At 53.0% G+C, this 20,080-nt stretch overlaps 2 protein-coding genes across 5 annotated transcripts in view; both read right to left on the bottom strand.

Annotated features, from left to right (window-relative positions):
* Positions 1–378: 378 nt before the first annotated feature.
* Positions 379–2,454, bottom strand: NDUFA13 (NADH:ubiquinone oxidoreductase subunit A13). Its single transcript, XM_068173945.1, has 5 exons — positions 2,302–2,454; positions 2,116–2,194; positions 1,316–1,387; positions 866–935; positions 379–530 (listed from the first exon to the last, which is right to left on the bottom strand). The coding sequence occupies exons 1-5, from the start codon at positions 2,393–2,395 to the stop codon at positions 411–413; spliced, it is 435 nt and encodes a 144-aa protein (XP_068030046.1). The 5' UTR covers positions 2,396–2,454; the 3' UTR covers positions 379–410.
* Positions 2,455–5,484: 3,030 nt separating this feature from the next.
* The window catches only part of GATAD2A (GATA zinc finger domain containing 2A), a 32,774-nt gene continuing 18,178 nt past the window's right edge, over positions 5,485–20,080 (bottom strand). For 3 of the 4 annotated variants that reach the window (XM_068173925.1, XM_068173927.1, XM_068173926.1), the window contains exons 5-12: positions 19,089–19,217; positions 18,081–18,173; positions 16,014–16,145; positions 14,701–14,868; positions 12,557–12,836; positions 10,973–11,262; positions 9,906–10,080; positions 5,485–8,202 (exon numbers count right to left, since the gene is read on the bottom strand). In XM_068173925.1, coding sequence (XP_068030026.1) covers positions 8,072–8,202; positions 9,906–10,080; positions 10,973–11,262; positions 12,557–12,836; positions 14,701–14,868; positions 16,014–16,145; positions 18,081–18,173; positions 19,089–19,217 — 1,398 coding nt within the window. In that variant the 3' untranslated portion in view covers positions 5,485–8,071. The remainder of the gene's footprint in view (positions 8,203–9,905; positions 10,081–10,972; positions 11,263–12,556; positions 12,837–14,700; positions 14,869–16,013; positions 16,146–18,080; positions 18,174–19,088; positions 19,218–20,080) is intronic. The other variant, XM_068173928.1, reaches the window with a different exon arrangement.

Genomic DNA, 20,080 nt, shown 5'->3' with positions numbered 1-20,080 from the left:
GGGTTTGGGGTTTGGGATTTGGATTTGGGGTTGGGATTGGGGTTGGAGTTTGGGATTTGGGTTTGGGGTTGGGATTGGGTTTGGGGGTTGGGATTTGGATTTGGGGTTGGGATTGGGTTTGGGGTTGGGGATTTGGGATTGGGTTTGGGATTTGGATTTGGGGTTGGGATTGGGTTTGGGGTTGGGGATTTGGGATTGGGTTTGGGGTTTGGATTTGGGGTTGGGATTGGGTTTGGGGTTGGGTTTGGGATTTGGTTTTGGGTTTGGGATTTGGGGTTGGGATTTGGGGTTGGGATTTGGATTTGGGGTTGGGATTGGGTTTGGGGATTTGGGGTTGGGATTGGGGTTGGGATTTGGGGTTGGGATTGGGTTTGGGGATTTGGGGTTGGGATTGGGGTTGGGATTTGGGGTCAGACGTAGTTCTGCAGCCCGAACTTCTCGCGCTCCAGCTCAGCCTGGGGCCGCAGGAAGTAGAGCTCCTCCAGCGTGGGGGGCACCCAGCGCTCCGTGTGGAAACAGGACTCGCCCACCTGGAACAGCGGGAAGTGTGCCGGGAATCGCTGGGAATTGTGTCGGGAATTGTGCAGGGAATCTTTGGGAATTGCGTCGGGAATCGCTGGGAATTGTGCCTGGAATTGCTGGGAATTGTGTCGGGAATTGCACTGGGAATTGTGTTGGGAATTGCACCAGGAGTTGCGGGAGGAGCCGCCCCGGGGCGGGTGGCGCCGCCCCACACTGCAGAGCCCAGAGCGATCCCGGAATGCCAGGGGATCCCAAACCCATGGGAGGGAGCCAAATCCCACGGGATCCCAAATCCCACGGGATGGCAGAGGGGCAGCCCCCCCTCGCCCCGGGAATCCCGAACCTTCCAGCCCGGAACGTCCCGCATGATCTTGGCCTCCTCCTCCAGGTTCTCCCGCAGCATCCGGAGAGTTCTGCGGGACAGAGGGCACGGGAAGCGACCCCCAGCCCAAAGGGGACCCCGAGCCCAAAGGGGGATTCCCACGTCCCAGGGGGGACATTCCCAATCCCAAAATTGGGCTCCCAATCCCAAAGGGATGTTCCCAATCCCAAAGGGACGTTCCCAATCCCAAAGGGACGTTCCCAATCCCAAAGGGATGTTCCCAATCCCAAAGGGACATTCCCAATCCCAAAGGGATGTTCCCAATCCCAAAGGGATGTTCCCAATCCCAAAGGGACATTCCCAATCCCAAAATTCGGTTTCTAATCCCAAAGGGACATTCCCAATCCCAAAATTGGGCTCCCAATCCCAAAGGGATGTTCCCAATCCCGAAGCTGGGCTCCCAGCCCGTACCTGCGGTCCGACTCCGCCTGCAGCAGCGGCATCAGCGCGATCCGAGCCTCCAGCTCCTCGATCAGCAACCGCCTGCAGGGACACGGCACGGGCACTGGAACGGGCACTGGGGGAACTGGGGGAACTGGGAATGGGGCACTGGGGGAACTGGGAAAACTGGGAATGGGGCACTGGGAATGGGGCACTGGGAACGGGAATGGGGCACTGGGAATGGGGCACTGGGGGAACTGGGGGAACTGGGAATGGGGCACTGGGAATGGGGCACTGGGGGAACTGGGGGAACTGGGAATGGGGCACTGGGAATGGGGCACTGGGGGAACTGGGGGAACTGGGAATGGGGCACTGGGAATGGGGCACTGGGGGAACTGGGGGAACTGGGAATGGGGCACTGGGAATGGGGCACTGGGAACGGGAATGGGGCACTGGGAATGGGGCACTGGGAATAGGGCACTGGGAATAAGGCACTGGGAATGGGAATGGGGCACTGGAACGGGCACTGGGGGAACTGGGGGCACTGGGAATGGGGCACTGGGAATGGGGCACTGGGAATGGGAATGGGGCACTGGGAATGGGGCACTGGGAATAGGGCACTGGGGGTCCCCGGGGTCACTGGGGTCACTGGGGTCACTGGGGTCCCTGGGGGTCCCCGGGGGCACTGGGGGTCCCTGGGAGTCCCTGGGGGTCCCTGGGGGTCCCGGGAAGGGAAAGCCCCTCCCGGGGCCAGAGGCGCAGGGAGCCCGGGGAGCCCCGGGACAGCCGGGATCGGGCCGGGGCTGCCCGCGGGGGGCTCGGAGCGTCACCTGCGCTCGCGGTTCCACCTGATGACGGTGTAGTAGCCCAGCAGGAGGCTCCCGATGCCGAGCGCGAACAGGCTGTACCCTGAGGGCCGGGAGGGCCGTGAGGGCCGTGAGGGGCGCTCAGCGCGGCGAGGCCGCGCGGCGCCGCCCCTTCCCCCGCCGCCCCTCCGCGGCTGCCCCCGGGCTCACCTGAGAGGCCGCGGCGCGGGAGGTGCCGCTTGTAGTCGATGGGGCCGTACCCGCCCGGCGGGGCCATGTCCTGCTTCACCTTCGGCGCCGCCATCGCGGCGCTGCTCGGTGACGTCACCGCGCCGCGCCGCGCCGCCCGCCCAGTTCCCGCGCGCGGGAAACTCACGTGATGCAGCCACGTGAGCGGCGGGGCCGCCCCTTTAAGGGGCAACGCGCGCTTAAAAGGGCGATGCCACATCGATTCCTTGGGATCGTCCTCGCTCCCAGCGGGACCCGCGGATTCCTTGGGATCGTCCTCCCTCCCAACGGGATCCACAGAGACCTTGGGATCGTCCTCCCTCCCAACGGGATCCACTGATTCCTTGGGATCGTCCTCGCTCCCAGCGGGACCCGCGGATTCCTTGGGATCGTCCTCCCTCCCAGCGGGATCCACAGAGTCCTTGGGATCGTCCTCCCACCCAACGGGATCCACTGATTCCTTGGGATCGTCCTCCCTCCCAGCGGGATCCACTGATTCCTTGGGATCGTCCTCCCACCCAGCGGGATCCACAGAGACCTTGGGATCGTCCTCCCTCCCAGCGGGATCCACAGAGTCCTTGGGATCGTCCTCCCTCCCAGCGGGATCCGCGGATTCCTTGGGATCGTCCTTCCTCCCAGCGGGATCCGCAGAGTCCTTGGGATCGTCCTCCCTCCCAGCGGGATCCGCGCATTCCTTGGGATCGTCCTTCCTCCCAGCGGGATCCGCGGATTCCTTGGGATCCTCTTCCCCTCAGATAAGATCCAGCAATTCCTTGGGATCATCTGCAAATCCAAAGGGATCCTTCACTTTTCTGGGATCATCCTCTCATCCAACGGGATCCTTTGTTTCCTTGGGATCATCTTCACACCTAATGGGATCCATCATTTTGTGGGATCATCCTCTCATCCAATGGGATCCATCAATTCCTTGGGATCATCTCCCCTCACACGGGATCCACTCCCGACATTCCCTGGCAATCCCACAGGGAAATCGGGCTGGAAAACCCCGAACATTCGGAATTTTCCCGGAATTTTCCAAGCCAGGCTTCACCTGCAGCGGGATCCATTCCCTGATCCCCTTTCCCCAGTGCCGGAGCACGGCCGCGACTCCACCGGTGACCGGGAATTCGGGACAATTCCATGGGAATTTGGGACAATTCCATGGGAATTCCCGCACGGCCGTGGCTCTTCCCAGGCTCCGGGAACTTGGATTTTATCCAGAATCGGGGGAAAAATCCGTCTGGGAATGTCCTTGGCCCGTTCTCCTTCCAGAGGGAAACGATCCAACGGCTCCATGAGTTTTCCTGGAATGTTCGGGTGGAATCCAAGGGTGCTGGAGCAGGAATTCCAGGTGGGAATGAAGAAGGGTTGATGGATTTATGGATTTGCTCCGCCGGAATGCCGCGATGCGCCTCTGAAGATGCTCCATCCATGAAATTCCAGAAATCCACAAAAATCCCGGATTTTTGTCACCTTCTTTTCCCATCCTCGCGTCTTCCCGGGCTTTTTTTGGGGAATAATCCACAGGAGAGGAAGGAGCAGATCCGGCTTTGTCTGGGGGATCCATGAGATCCATCCCCACCCCCAAATTCCTGGGAATATGAGGCAGATCCAGGAGTTTCTCAGTTTCTTGTAATTCCAATTCCAACCCCAATTGATTATTGATTATTGATTATTTATTGATTATTAATTATTGATTCTGGATCCTTCCACTGGCGGGATTAGTGAGAATTATTACATTTTGGGATTCATTCCGGAATATTTTGGGTCCCAACAAATCCAAGGAATAAAAACCCCACCCTGTTCTCCCTCCTTCCCAAAGGAGAGGGAAAAATGAGCCAAATTTGGGTTTTCCACAAAAATCTCCCGGAATTTTCTCCATGTCACCCCTTCCTGCAGCCTGAATTCCCAGTTTTCCATCTGGGATTCAACTTCGGGAATTCAATTCCAATTCTTCCCCCTCCAAAAAAATGGGGTAATCGGCCGGGAGAATCCAGAGGTAAAGGAAGAATTCCCAAAATGAGTATAAAAATGGACATGGAAAAAAACCCAATCCCGTATCCACTGGAATTTTGGATTTCTTTTGTTGTCCTGAGGAATGGCAGGCGCAGGAATCCCTGGGATATAAAAAATTTGGGAATTCACCTTTTTTCCAAGCTGGGAACGCCAAGGAAGAAGAGCCTTGGATAGAAAAAAAAAATTCCAACCCCCCTTTTTTTTTTTTTCCCCCATGGCGAAATTCCAAATCCCAAATTAATTGGGAACGAAATCCAAGAAAAACCACACGGCTCCCCAGTTCCACCGCGGGAATTCTCCCATGAAAATCCGGGATCTTTTTATTTCACAAGTTGCTAAAATCTAAAGTACAACGGTGCTTCCTTGTTCTCCGCGGTGTCCCAGAAAATCCCAAAATCCCGGCGGCTCCGAGCGGGAATTTTATGGCTTTAGGGACCCCCTGGATCCGAAGCCCCCTGGAGCAGCTCATGCAGCGAAGCTCGGGAAGAGCGGGAAATGGGATCCAGGATCCCGAGGGATCTATGGGAATCGAAGGGTTGGGTGGTGTTCCCATGGATCCAGGAGATCTCTGGGATTTGGGAATCCCAAAGGGGATCCAAGAGATGTCTGGGATTTGGGAATCCCAAAGGGGATCCAAGAGATCTCTGGGATTTGGGAATTCCAAAGGGGATTCAGGGGCCTCAGGGATTCCAGAATTCCAAAAGCCTCAAGGATTTGGGAATCCCAAAGATCTCGGAATTCCGAAACCCCAATGGGTTCAGGAATCCCAAAGGGGATCCAACAGATCTCAGAAATTTGGGAATCCCAAAGATCTCAGGATTCCAGAGCCCCAAAGGATTTGTGAATCCCAAAAGGGGATCCCAAGAGATCTCAGGGATTTGAGAATCCTAAAAGGGATCCAAGGGCCTCAGGGATTCCAGAATGCCAAAGGGGATCCAATCAGAGAATCCCAAATTCCAAAGGGGATCCAGCAGCAGGAATTAACCCAAAATTTGTTCCCAAATTCCCCCCTCCTCCACCATTCCCCAGCATTTCCCTTCCAGGGCAGCATTCCACCATGGGAATTTTCCATTTCGTTGAGATTTTTTTTCCCCCCCGTTTTTCCCATTTTTTTTGTGGGGATTTTTCCTGGAAAAAGGAGACCGGGAAGAGGTTTGGAAAATCTGTATTGAAGAGTTGGAACAACTTTGAACCTGAACCATCCCAATCCCAAAAAACTTCCACCGGAACACGGAACTGGGGCTGCGAAGGAAAAACCATCCCGGCGTTCCAACACGGAATCTTTTCCCAGACTGATCCCAAATTTGGCAGAAACGTGGATGGAATAAAACAAATCCTCCAAATTCCCGGCAGCATTCCAGGAACATTCCGGAAAAGCCACGTCAGAACCAGGCTGGATCCCAGGAGCCGCGTTCCGGGCAGGAATTTGGAGCTTCAGCCCCACCCCATAAAATATTTTGGAATTTCAGCCTCAGTCCATGCTGGATTTTCCCTCCCCTTCCAAACAAATCTCCCTCCTGTCCCCTAAATAATTTTTAAAAAAATTTTCCTGAATTATCCATCAAAAAAAAATCAGGATGAAATATTTGGAAGTCTGGACACAGAGACTTGTTTGGATTTTTAATTCCAAATCCTTCAATTCCAACATTCCTGATGATTTTAACGACCCAGAGTTGGCTGAAATTCCAATTTCCAAGGGAATTCTGCTGGGATCCAGAAAGTTTTGACATCGTTTTTATCCCACTGAATGCTTCTGTGACTCTTCCATTCCGTGTTTTTTTTCAGGAATCATCCAAACTCTGGGAATAAACAAACCAGGTTTCCCCCCACCTCAAAAAAAAAAAAAAAAAAAAAAAGGATTTTAATTGGAGGAATTTTGTTGGGATTTTTTTTGGGAATAAATGAACTTTTTCCAAACGTTGGCATCCATGAGGAAAAAAACCAGGAGAGGAAAATCCCCCCGAACCAAACCCAAAAAATTCCATGTGGGACAGGAACGGCAACTTTTCCATAAAATCCAATGGAATGGAAGGAATTCCACATCATCCCTCTGGCAGCATCTCCCAATCCAAGCTTGGAATGAAAAGAAAACTCCAAATTCCAAAATTCCAACCCAATTCCCACATCTGAGCTCTTCACATCCCTACGGAAAACACCCCAAAATCCACATCCAGGTGGGAATTCCGGGGGTTTTTATCCAACCAATCCCAGTTTGGAAAACAAGGGTTTTTTGTTTTTTTTTTCCTAAACGAAATCCCTAAATATGGAAACGCCGGGAAAAGTGGGAAAAGGGAGGGGTTCTGTCACTCGGATCCGAGGGGGATGATCCCAAAGGAATTCTTGGCTTCAGCGATTCCTAAGAAAATAAATCCGGATTTTCCTGAATTTCCCCCCACACACTTTTTTTTTAATATATATAGATCTCTAAATTATACATATTTATAATTTCCCCAAGAAAATTCCCCAAATTTCCCAAAGAATTCTCCTCACTGGAATAAGGCCTGGAATTCTGCCCCTTGGATTCGTCTGGAATTCGGGAAGAAGCCCACGGAAAAAGAGGATGAGAAACCAAAAATGAAACCAAACTGGCCCTGGATGGATTTTGGGTTGAACCACTGGAATTCCCAAAAAACCGATGGAAAACTCCATCCCAAATGGATACAGGAGCATGCTTGGGATGCCTGGAAGAACTCGAACCACAGAGGGAAGGATTGGGAACGGCCGGAATTCCCAGTGGGAATCGGGAATTGCTCCCAACCCTCCCTGCCTGCATCAGCTTCTGGAATTCCTGTAAATTTTGGAATAATATCCCTCAAAACAACAACAGAAAGGGGAAAAAAAACCAAAAAACCAAAAAAACCAACCCAACCAACCCTCCCAAAGGAAAAAAAATTCCCGAAAAGTTTCGCTTTGGAGTCTCTGGGAACGTCGGGAAGGCCCAAAACTCGCGGGATGAGAAAGAACCAAGGTGGATTTTGTCTCTCAGTAACTGCAAGTTTGGAAACTACCAACAGTTCTGAAGTCTGTTCCAACCAGAATCCAAGGAAAAAAGTGGGAATTTCCCGCAGCAATTCCCACCTCCCAGCCAAGGCTTGGGCGGCAGCCGATCCCTAAGGGGAAAAACCAAACTCAACCAGAATCGGGGATTTGCACTTCTTCTTCTTCTTCTTCTTCTTCTTCTTCTTCTTCTTCTTCTTCTTCTTCTTCTTCTTGGGATCGTCGGAATTTTGGGGATCTCGGGATGTGCTGCCTGCTTTCCCGGCTGGAAGAGGAGCAGGGAAAAGGAGCAGCCATGAACTTGGCTCACTAAATGCAGGATGGGGCTGGAATTCCTCTCTCCACGCCCCAAAATTCCGGAATTCCGGAGCGTTCCCGGCAAAAAGTTCGGCGTCGGCGAAGGCAGAGAGGAGTCGCTGAGTCCTTTTGTATGTTTTTTTGTGCTGGTGCCAAAAAAATTCCAAAACTAAATACGGAAAAAGCCAACCAAAAAAAAAAAAAAATATTAAGGAATTCTTCCTCCTTTCCCTGCCAGCTTCCATGAAAAATCTGGGAGCCAACGGAGCCGGGCTTCGGCCACCCCGACGCGGTCACTTCTCCCGGCAGGGACGGATGAGGAGTGGTGGTGTTGCATCCTAGAAAGCCTCGGGGCGTTATCCAGCTGGGATTAAAGCAGATTCCACGGAATTGTGGTAGAAAAGAAAGGATGGCAGAGCCTGGAAAAGTTCTCCCTCGGGAATTATTTCCACGTGGCCGACTGTGGGATGGAGCGGGGCGGGATCATGTCCAGGAGATACTCGCGCTGCCGGTCCACGGCCGAGGCCGACTTGTGCACGGCCAGGGCGGGGCTGACGAAGGGCAGGGCCCCACCTGCAGGAAAAAGGGAATTTTGGAGTCATGGAATCATGGAATAGCTCGGGAGTGAGGGAAAAAATCATGGAAATACACAGGGAAATTCAGATTTAAACATGGATTATCCTGGCAGGATCCGGCGCCATCAGGTTCCAAACTCATCCCGAAAAACGCAAAGGTTTTGGGTCAAAAATCAGGATTGGACCTCTGGAATTATGGAATAGCTTGGGAATGAGGGAAAAACAAAAAAAAAAAAAAACCCATGGAAAAGTAAGATTTAAACACGGATTATCCCATGGAAAAGTAAGATTTAAACACGGATTATCCCACTGCAATCCGGCACCTTCAGGTCCCAAACCCATCCTGGTTTTGGATCAAAAGTCAGGATTTGAGCTGTCTGGAGTTATGGAGTGGCTTGGGAAAGAGGGAAAATAATGAAAATTCTAATATATAAATAATGAAATTATAATATATAAATTATTCTAATTAAGTACCAAATTAAATTAAATCTATCGAATAATTACTAGTAAAAGAGTAATAGAAACACTATGTAACTGCAGAAACAATAATATAAATATAAAAAGAATAGAAATAAGTTCTATTTATTTATATATTAAGTTTTCCCAATAATTTTATTTTACACTAAATATAAAACCTTATATATAAAATATATAAAACTAAGATATAAAACCTATACTATAAAATACATAAAAACCTACATATAAAATATAAATTTACAACACAAACATAAATCATATTAATTATTAAATATATTATAATATAAAATTTTAACTCCAAACGGATAAACCTGGAATCTTTATTAATTTTAGCCACCATCCCATGAGGACAAATCACTCCAACACCAACTTTCACTTTCAACCCTTGGCAACATCCTATGAAAACTGCCACCCAAAATTTGGGAATTTTGGGCAGTGATGACACCAACTTTCACTTTAAACCCTCAGCATCACCCCAAGAAAATTCCCACCCAAAATCTGGGAATTTTGGGCAGTGATGACACCAACTTTCACTTTAAACCCTCAGCACCACCCCATGAAAATTCCGATCCAAAAATTGGGAATTTTAGGCGGTGGTGACACCAACTTTCACTTTCCACCTTCAGCATCACCCCACGAAAATTGGGAATTTTGGGTGGTGATGACACCAATGTTTGCCTTCAACCCTCAGCACCACCCCACGAAAATTCCCCCCTGAAATCTGGGAATTTTTGGGGGTGGTGACACCAACTTTCACTTTAAACCCTCAGCATCATCCCACAAAAATTGGGAATTTTGGGCGGTGATGACACCAACTTTCACTTTCCACCCTCAGCACAGCCCCATGAAAATTCCGACCCAAAAATTGGGAATTTTGGGCGGTGGTGACACCAACTTTCACTTTCCACCCTCAGCACAGCCCCATGAAAATTCCCACCCAAAAATTGGGAATTTTGGGCGGTGATGACACCAACTTTCACTTTCCACCCTCAGCACAGCCCCATGAAAATTCCCACCCAAAAATTGGGAATTTTGGGCGGTGGTGACACCAACTTTCCCCTTCAACGCTCAGCACCACCCCATGAAAATTCCGACCCAAAAACTGGGAATTTTGGGCGGTGGTGACACCAACTTTCCCCTTCAACGCTCAGCACCACCCCATGAAAACTGCCCCCCAGGATCTGGGCACTCCCCAGGATTTGTGCCCTCCCGGGCTCCCCGTACCTGTGCCCATGGGGTTTTTCTTCCAGGCGGCGCCGCCCTTGCCGCCGGCTCTCTCGGCGTGCTTGCCGGGCCGGCCGCCCAGCGCGGCGCTGCCCGAGGAGCTCTGCAGCTTGGGCGAGGAGCTGAAGGCGTGCAGGACCCCTCGGGAAGCACCCCGGGACATCTGGCTGGAGCTCTGCGAAGGAAAAAACAATAAAAAATAATAAATACTAAACAGAAATAATCTGGTGTCGCAGCGGGCCCCGGCCGGGTGATGATGGGCGTTGGCTCCATGATTCACAGAAGGCTGATCAATTCTCGGGGTCCGGGTGTCGAGGTGACCCCGAGAGTGTAAAAGTCCTCGTTTCCCAGCCCGAGCAGCCAAAGGAGGAGTCTGAATGCGCAGGGTCGGCTTCTCCAGGTTGTTTATTTTCCCTTATCCAGAACATTCTCTCTCTGCCCTGCTGAGCTCTGTCCAGCAGGTCGGCCATGGCATTCTGTCTGCCCTCAGGGCGGTGTTCACATTTTATACCAAAACTCCGTGTGCCACGTTTACAGTAACGTGCCAATGTCTGTCATTTCTGTTGGGCAGTGTGTCTGTGCCTTAAACCAACAGAAAAGTGTCACCATCACAGCAACACATGGAGGGCAAGGAGAAGGAGAAGGAGGTCAGGACACGCCCAAATCCCTCCAGCTTGTCCCCTGAACCCCATTCTAAAAACCCCAAAATTCCACTTTTTCACCCTGTGTTAATCCAGCTACCACACCACTCAAACCCTTGTGGCTTGTAATTCCTCACACAGAGCTGGCAGCTTTTCCCACGGGCTGAAATGGAAGCCACGGGTGGTTTTGAGTTGGTGCCAAGGTCTGCGAGCCCCCTGGCAGGGTCTGGAGCCAGCCCGGGCCGCCAGAGGGATGTGCTGGGCTCCGACAATCAATAATCAATATCTTCATTACGAAACCCATTGCTTTTGTAGACAGTTATGATCCACCTACCATCCACCCACCCTAAACCCAACGCCGGGCCAAGCTCAAGCCCGGGGACACTTTTCCCTCTGGAAGAGGCAGCTCTGGGGCTGGTCCCTCACCTGCTTGAGCGCGTGGTGCTGCCCCACGGGCTCGGCCTTGGGCTGCCCGGGCGGGGCCGCTTGCTGCAGGATCCTCTGCTCGATCTCCTGCTCCTGCTGCAGCGCCTTCACGAAGGCGGCCTTGAGCCGGTTCGTGTGCTCGGCCTTCAGGGCCTTCTTCTGGTTGGAGGCCATGCAGGTCTCGCACATGATGGTGCCGTTCTTCTCCTCCCGCCAGCGGCACGTGAAGTCCGTGTGGCACTGGGCACACAGGTAGGGCTCCCGGCAGGACACGGCCACCGCCACCTTCCCTGGGGGACAAACATGGCGGGTCAGCCCTGCTGTCACCTTCCCTGGGGGACAAACACCTGGAATTGGCCACCGCCACCTTCCCTTGGGGACAAACACCTGGAATTGGCCACTGCCACCTTTCCTGAGGGACAAACACCTGGAATTGGCCACCGCCACCTTCCCTGGGGGACAAACACCTGGAATTGACCACTGCCACCTTTCCTGAGGGACAAACACCTGGAATTGGCCACCGCCACCTTCCCTGGGGGACAAACACCTGGAATTGGCCACCGCCACCTTTCCTGAGGGACAAACACCTGGAATTGGCCACCGCCACCTTCCCTGGGGGACAAACACCTGGAATTGGCCACCGCCACCTTCCCTGAGGGACAAACACCTGGAATTGGCCACCGCCACCTTTCCTGAGGGACAAACACCTGGAATTGGCCACCGCCACCTTCCCTGGGGGACAAACACCTGGAATTGGCCACCGCCACCTTCCCTGAGGGACAAACACCTGGAATTGGCCACCGCCACCTTCCCTGGGGGACAAACACCTGGAATTGGCCACCGCCACCTTCCCTGAGGGACAAACACCTGGAATTGGCCACTGCCACCTTCCCTGAGGGACAAACACCTGGAATTGGCCACCGCCACCTTCCCTGGGGGACAAACGTGGCGGGTCAGCCCCAGTGTGGTTGAAATTATTTCTGGGAGGTTTAAATGATTCCTGTCATGTTCAAGCCCTGCATTTCTGGAGGTTTAAGTGATCCCAGCCAGGTTTGAGTAATCCTAGCTGGGTTTAACTGATCTTGGCCGGGTTTAACTGATCTTGGCCAGGTTTAACTGATCCCAGCTGGGTTTGACCGATCCCAGCTGGGTTTAACCAATCCCAGTTGGGTTTAACTGATCCCAAGCAGGTTTAACCGATCCCAGCCAGGTTTAACCGATCCCAGCCAGGTTTAACCGATCCCAGCCAGGTTTAACCGATCCCAGCCAGGTTTAGCCAATCCCAGCCAGGTTTAACCAATCCCAGCCAGGTTTAACCAATCCCAGCCGGGTTTAACCGATCCCAGGCAGGTTTAACCAATCCCAGCCAGGTTTAACCAATCCCAGCCGGGTTTAACCGATCCCAGGCAGGTTTAACTGATCCCAGGCAGGTTTAACCGATCCCAGCCGGGTTTAACCGATCCCAGCCAGGTTTAACTGATCCCAGGCAGGTTTAACTGATCCCAGGCAGGTTTAACTGATCCCAGGCAGGTTTAACCGATCCCAGGCGGGTTTAAGCCGGGCTCTGCCCTTCCCGGGGCTCACCTTGGCTCTCCAGCAGGTTCTGCACCACCTCCTCCAGCCCCACCAGGTAGATGAACTCGTTGTTGGCGGCGCTGGGCAGGAAGTTCATCTCGGGCGCGGGCGGTTTGGGCGGGGGGATCTCCAGCAGGGTCTTCTCCAGCTGCTTGCGCAGCGCCAGCTTGGCCGCGGCCTGCCGGCTGCCCGGGGCCTCGCCCGCGCCGCCCAGCGCCGCGCCGCCCGCCGGCGCCGCGCCCGCCTGGCCCGAGGGCACCGCCGAGCCCTTCAGGGACGTGGGGGACGCCTGCCGAGAGACGGGGATGGATTGATCACTGGGGATCGGGGAATGGGATCCGTGGGATCATTGGGAAATGGGGAATGGGATCCATGGGATCACTGGGAACCACAGAATGGGATCCATGGGATCACTGGGAATCGGGGAACGGGATCCATGGGATCACTGGGAATCACAGAATGGGATCCATGGGATCACTGGGAACCACAGAATGGGATCCATGGGATCATTGGGAAATGGGGAATGGGATCTGTGGGATTACTGGGAACCACAGAATGGGATCCATGGGATCACTGGGAATCGGGGAATGGGATCCATGGGATCATTGGGAATCGGGGAATGGGATCCATGGGATCACTGTGAATCACTGAATGGGATCCATGGGATCACTGGGAATCGGGGAATGGGATCCGTGGGATCACTGGGAATCGGGGAATGGGATCCATGGGATCACTGGGAACCACAGAATGGGATCCATGGGATCACTGGGAATCGGGGAACGGGATCCATGGGATCACTGGGAATCACAGAATGGGATCCATGGGATCACTGGGAACCACAGAATGGGATCCATGGGATCATTGGGAAATGGGGAATGGGATCTGTGGGATTACTGGGAACCACAGAATGGGATCCATGGGATCACTGGGAATCGGGGAATGGGATCCATGGGATCATTGGGAATCGGGGAATGGGATCCATGGGATCACTGTGAATCACTGAATGGGATCCATGGGATCACTGGGAATCGGGGAATGGGATCCGTGGGATCACTGGGAATCGGGGAATGGGATCCATGGGATCACTGGGAACCACAGAATGGGATCCATGGGATCACTGGGAATCGGGGAACGGGATCCATGGGATCACTGGGAATCACAGAATGGGATCCATGGGATCACTGGGAACCACAGAATGGGATCCATGGGATCACTGGGAATCGGGGAACGGGATCCATGGGATCACTGGGAATCGGGGAACGGGATCCATGGGATCACTGGGAATCACAGAATGGGATCCATGGGATCACTGGGGAATGGGATCTGTGGGATCATTGGGAATCACTGAATGGGATCCATGGGATCACTGGGAATCAGGGAATGGGATCCATGGGATCACTGGGGAATGGGATCTGTGGGATCATTGGGAATCACTGAATGGGATCCATGGGATCACTGGGGATCAGGGAATGGGATCCATATGGGCCAGGGGAGTCCCCGGTGCCGCCCGCCGGGGCTGTGCCAGCCTGGCCCGAGGGCACCGCCGAGCCCTTCAGGGACGTGGGGGACGCCTGCCGAGAGACGGGGATGGGTCAGGGGGCTCCTGATTCCATGGGGGATCACGGGGAATCCATGGGGCTGGGTTCCACATGAGATCCTCAGGAATCAGGGACAGGGAAGAGCCCGGGAAGGGATCCATGGGATAATTGGGAATCAGTAGGGGTGGGTTCCACCTGGGAGGATGGAGGGATCTTTGGGATTGGAGATCTTTGGGACTGGAGATCTTTGGGATTGGAGGATCTTTGGGATTGGAGATCTTTGGGTGCCAGACCCATCCCCAGCCACCTCCACCTCCAGCAAGAGCAGGATAACAACAGGATAACAGAAACCTGACACTCCCACCCCTCCCACCCTATTCCCGATGGGAAAATCCCAGGAATTCCCAGGAATTCCCGGGAATGCTCAGTGCTCACCTGCGGGATATTGGGCGTTGGTCGCTCCCACCCCTCCCACCCCATTCCCGGCGGGAATTCCCAGGAATTCTGGGAATGCTCAGTGCTCACCTGCGGGATGCTGGGCGTTGGTCGCTCCCACCCCTCCCACCCCATTCCCGGCGGGAATTCCCAGGAATTCTGGGAATGCTCAGTGCTCACCTGCGGGATGTTGACCAGCAGGCTGGCGTTGGGCACGTTGGCCACGCGGATCAGGCCCTGCTGGATGATCCGCTGGCCCTGGATCTGCACCGAGGGCACGGAGGCGCGCGGGGCCAGCAGCAGCGGCGGCGGGCCCGTGCTCGAGTGCTGCCGGATCGTGTGGATTTGCTGGGAAAACACGGAAAAGGGGTTGGGAATCCGTGGAAAAGGGGTTGGGAATCCGTGGGAAAGTGGGAATCAACGAGGCACCGAGGAAAAGAAACCCAGGAATATTTTTCCCTTCCCCTCTGTCTCTCCCTTTCCCTCCAAAGCCACGGGACAAGAGATGCTCTGAGCATTCCAGCCCCAAATTCCCAGATTTCTAAGTCCTAACTCCTGAGTGCTGCCGGATCGTGTGGATTTGCTGTGAAAACATGGAAAAGGGGGTTTGGAATCATGGAAAAGTGGGAGTCAGAAGGCACAAAGGCAAGGAAACCATGGAAGAACTCCTGGGATGTCCCTCCCTTTCTCTCCAAAACCATGGGACAAGGATCCCAGAGGCTGCCACATTCCAGCCCCAAATCCCCAAATTTCCAAGCCCAGCTCCTGGAATTTTCACTTTCTTGTTCCATTTTCAATTCCTTAGGGAAGTTATTCCGTGGAATTATTCTTCCCTCCTCAAAAACAGGGGAAAAAACCAGGAGGAACAGAGAATTCCCAAACCTCCCCCTTCCCAACCCTCTGGCTCCAAAAGGAATCCAAATTTTTCCTGGGATTTCATGGATGCTGGAGTTTTGGGCTGGATCCAACTGGAATTTTGTTCTCCTGCTCTTCCCCTGACTCCTCAAGTTTTCCAGGGGATCCAAGAGGATCCAGTGGATCCCCTCATTCAGAAATGAGGCAGAAAACCAGGGAAAACCATGGAATTCTGCCATTGAGAAACTGGAATTGATGGGATACAAAAGAGAACGAGAAGGAAAAGCAGGGCAAAGCAGGGACTGGCTTCCACTCCCTCCTCCTGCTCTTATCCAGCCCCAGGAAATGAGGGGAAAAGGGGAATCTTCCCATTCAAAGGCTAGAATTGGCGGGATAGAAAGGATAATCAGAAGGAAAACCATGGAAAAGGAGGAACTGCCTCCCACCCCCTCTTCTGGGAGACTCCCAGAAAACCCCCCGGGAAAAACTCCCCGAATTAACCCCAAAAATGCCAGAAAACGCCGTTTTTATGGGAACACACCAAACCCCGGAACGCCACGGGATGCCTAAACCAACCAGAGGGGGGAAATCCCGAATTTTCCCACGGAGTGGGAAGGGGGAAAGCGGGAGAAGCTCACCTGGGCCCCTCGGACCAGGGGGGGCATCACGATCTGGGGGCTCTGCTGCGAGCCCAGCTTGGAGGCGGCCGCTTGGCCCCCCCGGAGCAGCGGGGGCGGGATCCCAGAGCCCGGAATGCGGCTGGAGGAGGGCTGGAAAAGCGGGAAAAGGCGTCAGCACCAGCCTGGGAACGCCGGGAGCGGGAGGAAAACGGGGAAAATCGGGGGGGAAATGGGGGCAGGAAGGGTCGGGAAAGCTGGAAATGGGATAAAAATGGGGGAAAGTGGTGGGAATCGTGGGAATGGAAGTGTTGGGATTTGGGATTTGTAGGGATTGGGATTTGTAGGAATGGAAATGTTGGGTATTGTGGGAGTGGAGAATGGAAATGTTGGGATTTGTGGGAACTGTGGGGATGGAAGTGTTGGGATTTGTGGGAATTTTGGGAATGGACGTGTTGGGATTTGTGGAGGGAAGGGAAACCTTGGGAAAAATAATGGAAGAGGGAAAGGAAGGCAGGAAAAATGGGAATAAAATGGGGAAGGAAACGGGAACAAAAAAAGTTTTGGGAATTATGGGAATGGGGAATTGAAGTGCTGGGATTTGTGGGAATGGAAGTGTTGGGATTTGTGGAGGGAAAGGAAAAGCAGAAAAAAAAAGGGAGGAGGGAAGAAAAACATTGGGGAAAAATCCTGAAAGAGGAATGAGGAGGAAGGGAAAGCTTTGGGAAAAATCCTGGAAGAGGAGAAAGGAAAAGCTCCAGGAGAAATCATGGAGGAGAAAAAGGAATCTCAGAAAGGAAAAGATCTGGAAAAAAATCCTGGAAAAGGGAAAGGAAAAGCAGGAAAAGAAAAAGAAAAGGGAAGAGAAAGTTCTGGGAAAATCATGGAAGAGGGAAAGGAATGAGGAGACAGGAGTTTGGAAAAGCTGCTGCCCAAGGATTCCCGGGATTCCAATCCTCAAATTCCCTCCTGGTGCTGGGCCGGGATATTCCCAAAATTCCAAACTTTCCTCTGCATCCCAATCCTGGCGTTTCCCCCTTCCCTGCCCCTGGAATCAGGCATCTCCCATTTCCCAGGATTTGGGATGTCGGGAATTTCCATCCCATTCCCAGGGAACCCCTCAGCTCCTCCCTCTGGAATTCCTGCACACTCCAGCCAAAGCCAATCCAGCTTAATTCACCCAAAATTCCATAGGAATTGTTAGGATAAACCGGATTTTCGGGATTAACTCTGAGATTCCCTGAAGGTTTTCCAGTTCCTCTGGAAGTGCTTCCAAAGAAAAGATTCCTACACCTCTGGATTAGGGAATGGCTCCTAAAGGAGAGCAAATCCCTCCCTTTCCTGGAATTCCAGGGGTTTTCCAAACCCTTTTCCAAGGAAAATCCCTCATGCTGGAGCAGTTTGGGAATTCGGGTCCTGTTATCCCAAGGAAAAAAGAAAAGCAGGAATGTCCTAATCCCAAAGGATTTCCAGGGTGACTGACAGCTGTCCATGGATTCCGGGAATTTCCTTCCCTGAGGATTCCCAGGATTTAGCTCAGCCTGGAATGGGATCGCTCCAACCCTGAATCCTGGAATTCCCTCACCAAAAAATCCTGTGATTCCCTGAGCTCTTCCAAAGAAAATCCAGCAATTCCCTCCCAGAAAATCCTGGGATTCCCTCGGAAATTCCAGAGAGAATCCCTCGATTCCTGTCAAAGAATCCAGGAATTCCCTCCCAGAGAATCCCGAGATTCCTTCAAAGGAAACCCCGGGATTCCCCCAGCAATTCCAGAGACAATCCTGGGATTCCCCCAGCAATTCCAGAGAGAATCCCGGGATTCCCCCAGCAATTCCAGAGAGAATCTCAGGATTCCCTCAGCAATTCCAGAGAGAATCCCGGGATTCCCTCAGCAATTCCAGAGAGAATTCCCTGTTCCCCAAAGGAATCCCCTGGCTCAGGAATCCCAGCTGGAAAACCATCCCTGCAAATCCCATCCCACCTTTCCCCTGGCCCGTTATCCCTAAAACCTGTGGGAGCTGGGCAATGCTGGCAGCTTTTCCCGGGATTCCCGGGCTTTTTCCCGGCTTTTTCCCGGCTCCCACTGACCTGGAGGGAAGTTTTCCCAGCGGGAACAGCCTGAGGGCCCCGCACCAAGGGCGGGGGCGTGGCCGCAGTGCTTCCAGAGGGACCCGAGGAAAGCTGGAAAAGGAAAAAGCGGAAAGAGAGCAGCGGGAAAAGGCTGGAAAAGCGGGAATACAGAGCAGGGAGTGCGCAGAGAGTCCGGCAGCGGCGGGAACGTCCGGCGGGAAAATCCTGGGATCCGCTCCCGCTCGTCCCAGCCCAGCCTGGGGGAAGGGGCTTTGGGAATTGACAGGAGAATCCTTGGGAACTGGTGGGGAAATCCTTGGAAATTGGTGGGAGAATCCTCGGGAATTGGCGGGAGAATCCTCGGGAATTGGCGGGAGAATCCTTGGGAATTGGCGGGAGAATCCTCGGGAATTGGCGGGAGAATCCTCGGGAATTGGTGGGAGAATCCTCGGGAATTCACAGGAAAATCCTTAGGAATTGGCGGGAGAATCCTTGGGAATTGGTGGGAGAATCCTCGGGAATTCACAGGAAAATCCTCAGGAATTGGTGGGGAAATCCCGGGAAAGGGGAGACACCAGGGAGTTAAAAATCCCAGGGAAAGGGCTGAAAAATCCAGGAAAAGGGCCACACCAGGGACATCAAAATCCCGGGAATAGGGTTGACAATTCCTTGGAAAAGAGCTAAAATATCGCAGAACTGAGATTAAAAAAAATCCCACGAAAAGGGCTAAAAAATGCCAGAAAAAGGTTAAAAAATCCAGGAAAAAAGCCACACCAGGTATTTCAAAATCCCGGGAAAAGGGCTGAGAATTCCTGGGAAAAGGCTAAAAAAAAACCCCAGGAAAAAGGTTAAAAAAATCCAGGGAAGGGCTAAAATATCCCAGTAAAAGGCTAAAAAAAGATCCAGGAAAAGAGCTTCAAAGAAATCCAGTAAAAAGGCCACAGCAGGGGGTCAAAAACCCCGGGAAAAGGGCTGGGAATTCCTGGGAAAGGGCTGGGAATTCCTGGAAAAGCGGGATTTTCCTACCTTGGGCGCCGGCGTCTCCTTCTGGCTCTGGCTCTGCCGGAGCTTCTTGAGCAGCACCAGCTTGGCCTCCTCCAGCCTCAGCTCCTCCTGCAGCTGCTTGATCAGGCGCTCCCGCTGCTCCGGGCTCCGCTGGAATTCCAGGAAAATCCCGGAAAATCCGGGGAGAAGCCCGGGGAAAGGGCAGAGACACAGGCACGGTGAGGATTCCCAACCGGGACTGCGGAGTGGGAGGAGTGAGAGGGGGGAGGGAGGGAGTTCCCAGGGGAAATGTGGGATTTTTCCACTAAAAAAATTCGTGGGAAGGGTTAAGTGAGGAGGATTCCCAACTGGAATTGGTGGCTGTGAGAAATAAGGGGGACGGATGGGGTGGGGAGGGGAAAATGAGGGATTTTTGCATTAAAAAAAATTAAGTGGGAAAGGTGAAATGAGAATTCCCAGCTGGAATTGGCTCCTGGGTGCTGGGATCATGAGTTAATGGGAATGGATGGAGCTGGGAGGGAAAAATGTGGCTGATCCCGGGTTTTTCCAGCCAATCCCAGGTTCTTCGAACCCAATCCCAGTTAATTCTGACCCAATCCCGGTTCATCCCGACCCGATCCCAGTTCATCCTGACCCGATCCCAGTGTTCCCAGCAGGACTCACCAGCAGGGCCTTGGCCCGGGGCTCTGGGATCAGGATAATCCCAAATTATTCCCAGTGGATCCCAGTTCACCCTGACCCAATCCCAGTTCATCCCGACCCAGTCCCAGTTAACCCTGACCCAATCCCAGTTCATCCTGACCCAATCCCAGTTAACCCTGACCCAATCCCAGTTCACCCTGACCCAATCCCAGTTCATCCTGACCCAATCCCAGTTCATCCTGACCCAATCCCAGTTCATCCCGACCCAGTCCCAGTTCATCCCGACCCAATCCCAGTTCATCCCGCCCAGTCCCAGTTCATCCGACCCAGTCCCAGTTCATCCTGACCCAATCCCAGTTCATCCTGACCCA

This window comes from Anomalospiza imberbis, chromosome 27 (genome assembly GCF_031753505.1).
Source record: "Anomalospiza imberbis isolate Cuckoo-Finch-1a 21T00152 chromosome 27, ASM3175350v1, whole genome shotgun sequence".
In the NCBI taxonomy this organism is placed as follows: domain Eukaryota; kingdom Metazoa; phylum Chordata; class Aves; order Passeriformes; family Viduidae; genus Anomalospiza; species Anomalospiza imberbis.
Note: the sequence above shows the minus strand (reverse complement) of the source record. Positions and strands in the feature narration are given on the sequence as shown.

Coding starts and splice junctions, on each gene's coding strand:
- NDUFA13 (XM_068173945.1), bottom strand. CDS start 2,395: ATGGCGGCGCCGAAGGTGAAGCAGGACATGGCCCCGCCGGGCGGGTAC. Junction 1,388..2,115: donor AGGTGGAACCGCGAGCGCAG/GTGACGCTCCGA, acceptor GTGTCCCTGCAG/GCGGTTGCTGATCGAGGAGC. Junction 936..1,315: donor CAGGCGGAGTCGGACCGCAG/GTACGGGCTGGG, acceptor TCTGTCCCGCAG/AACTCTCCGGATGCTGCGGG.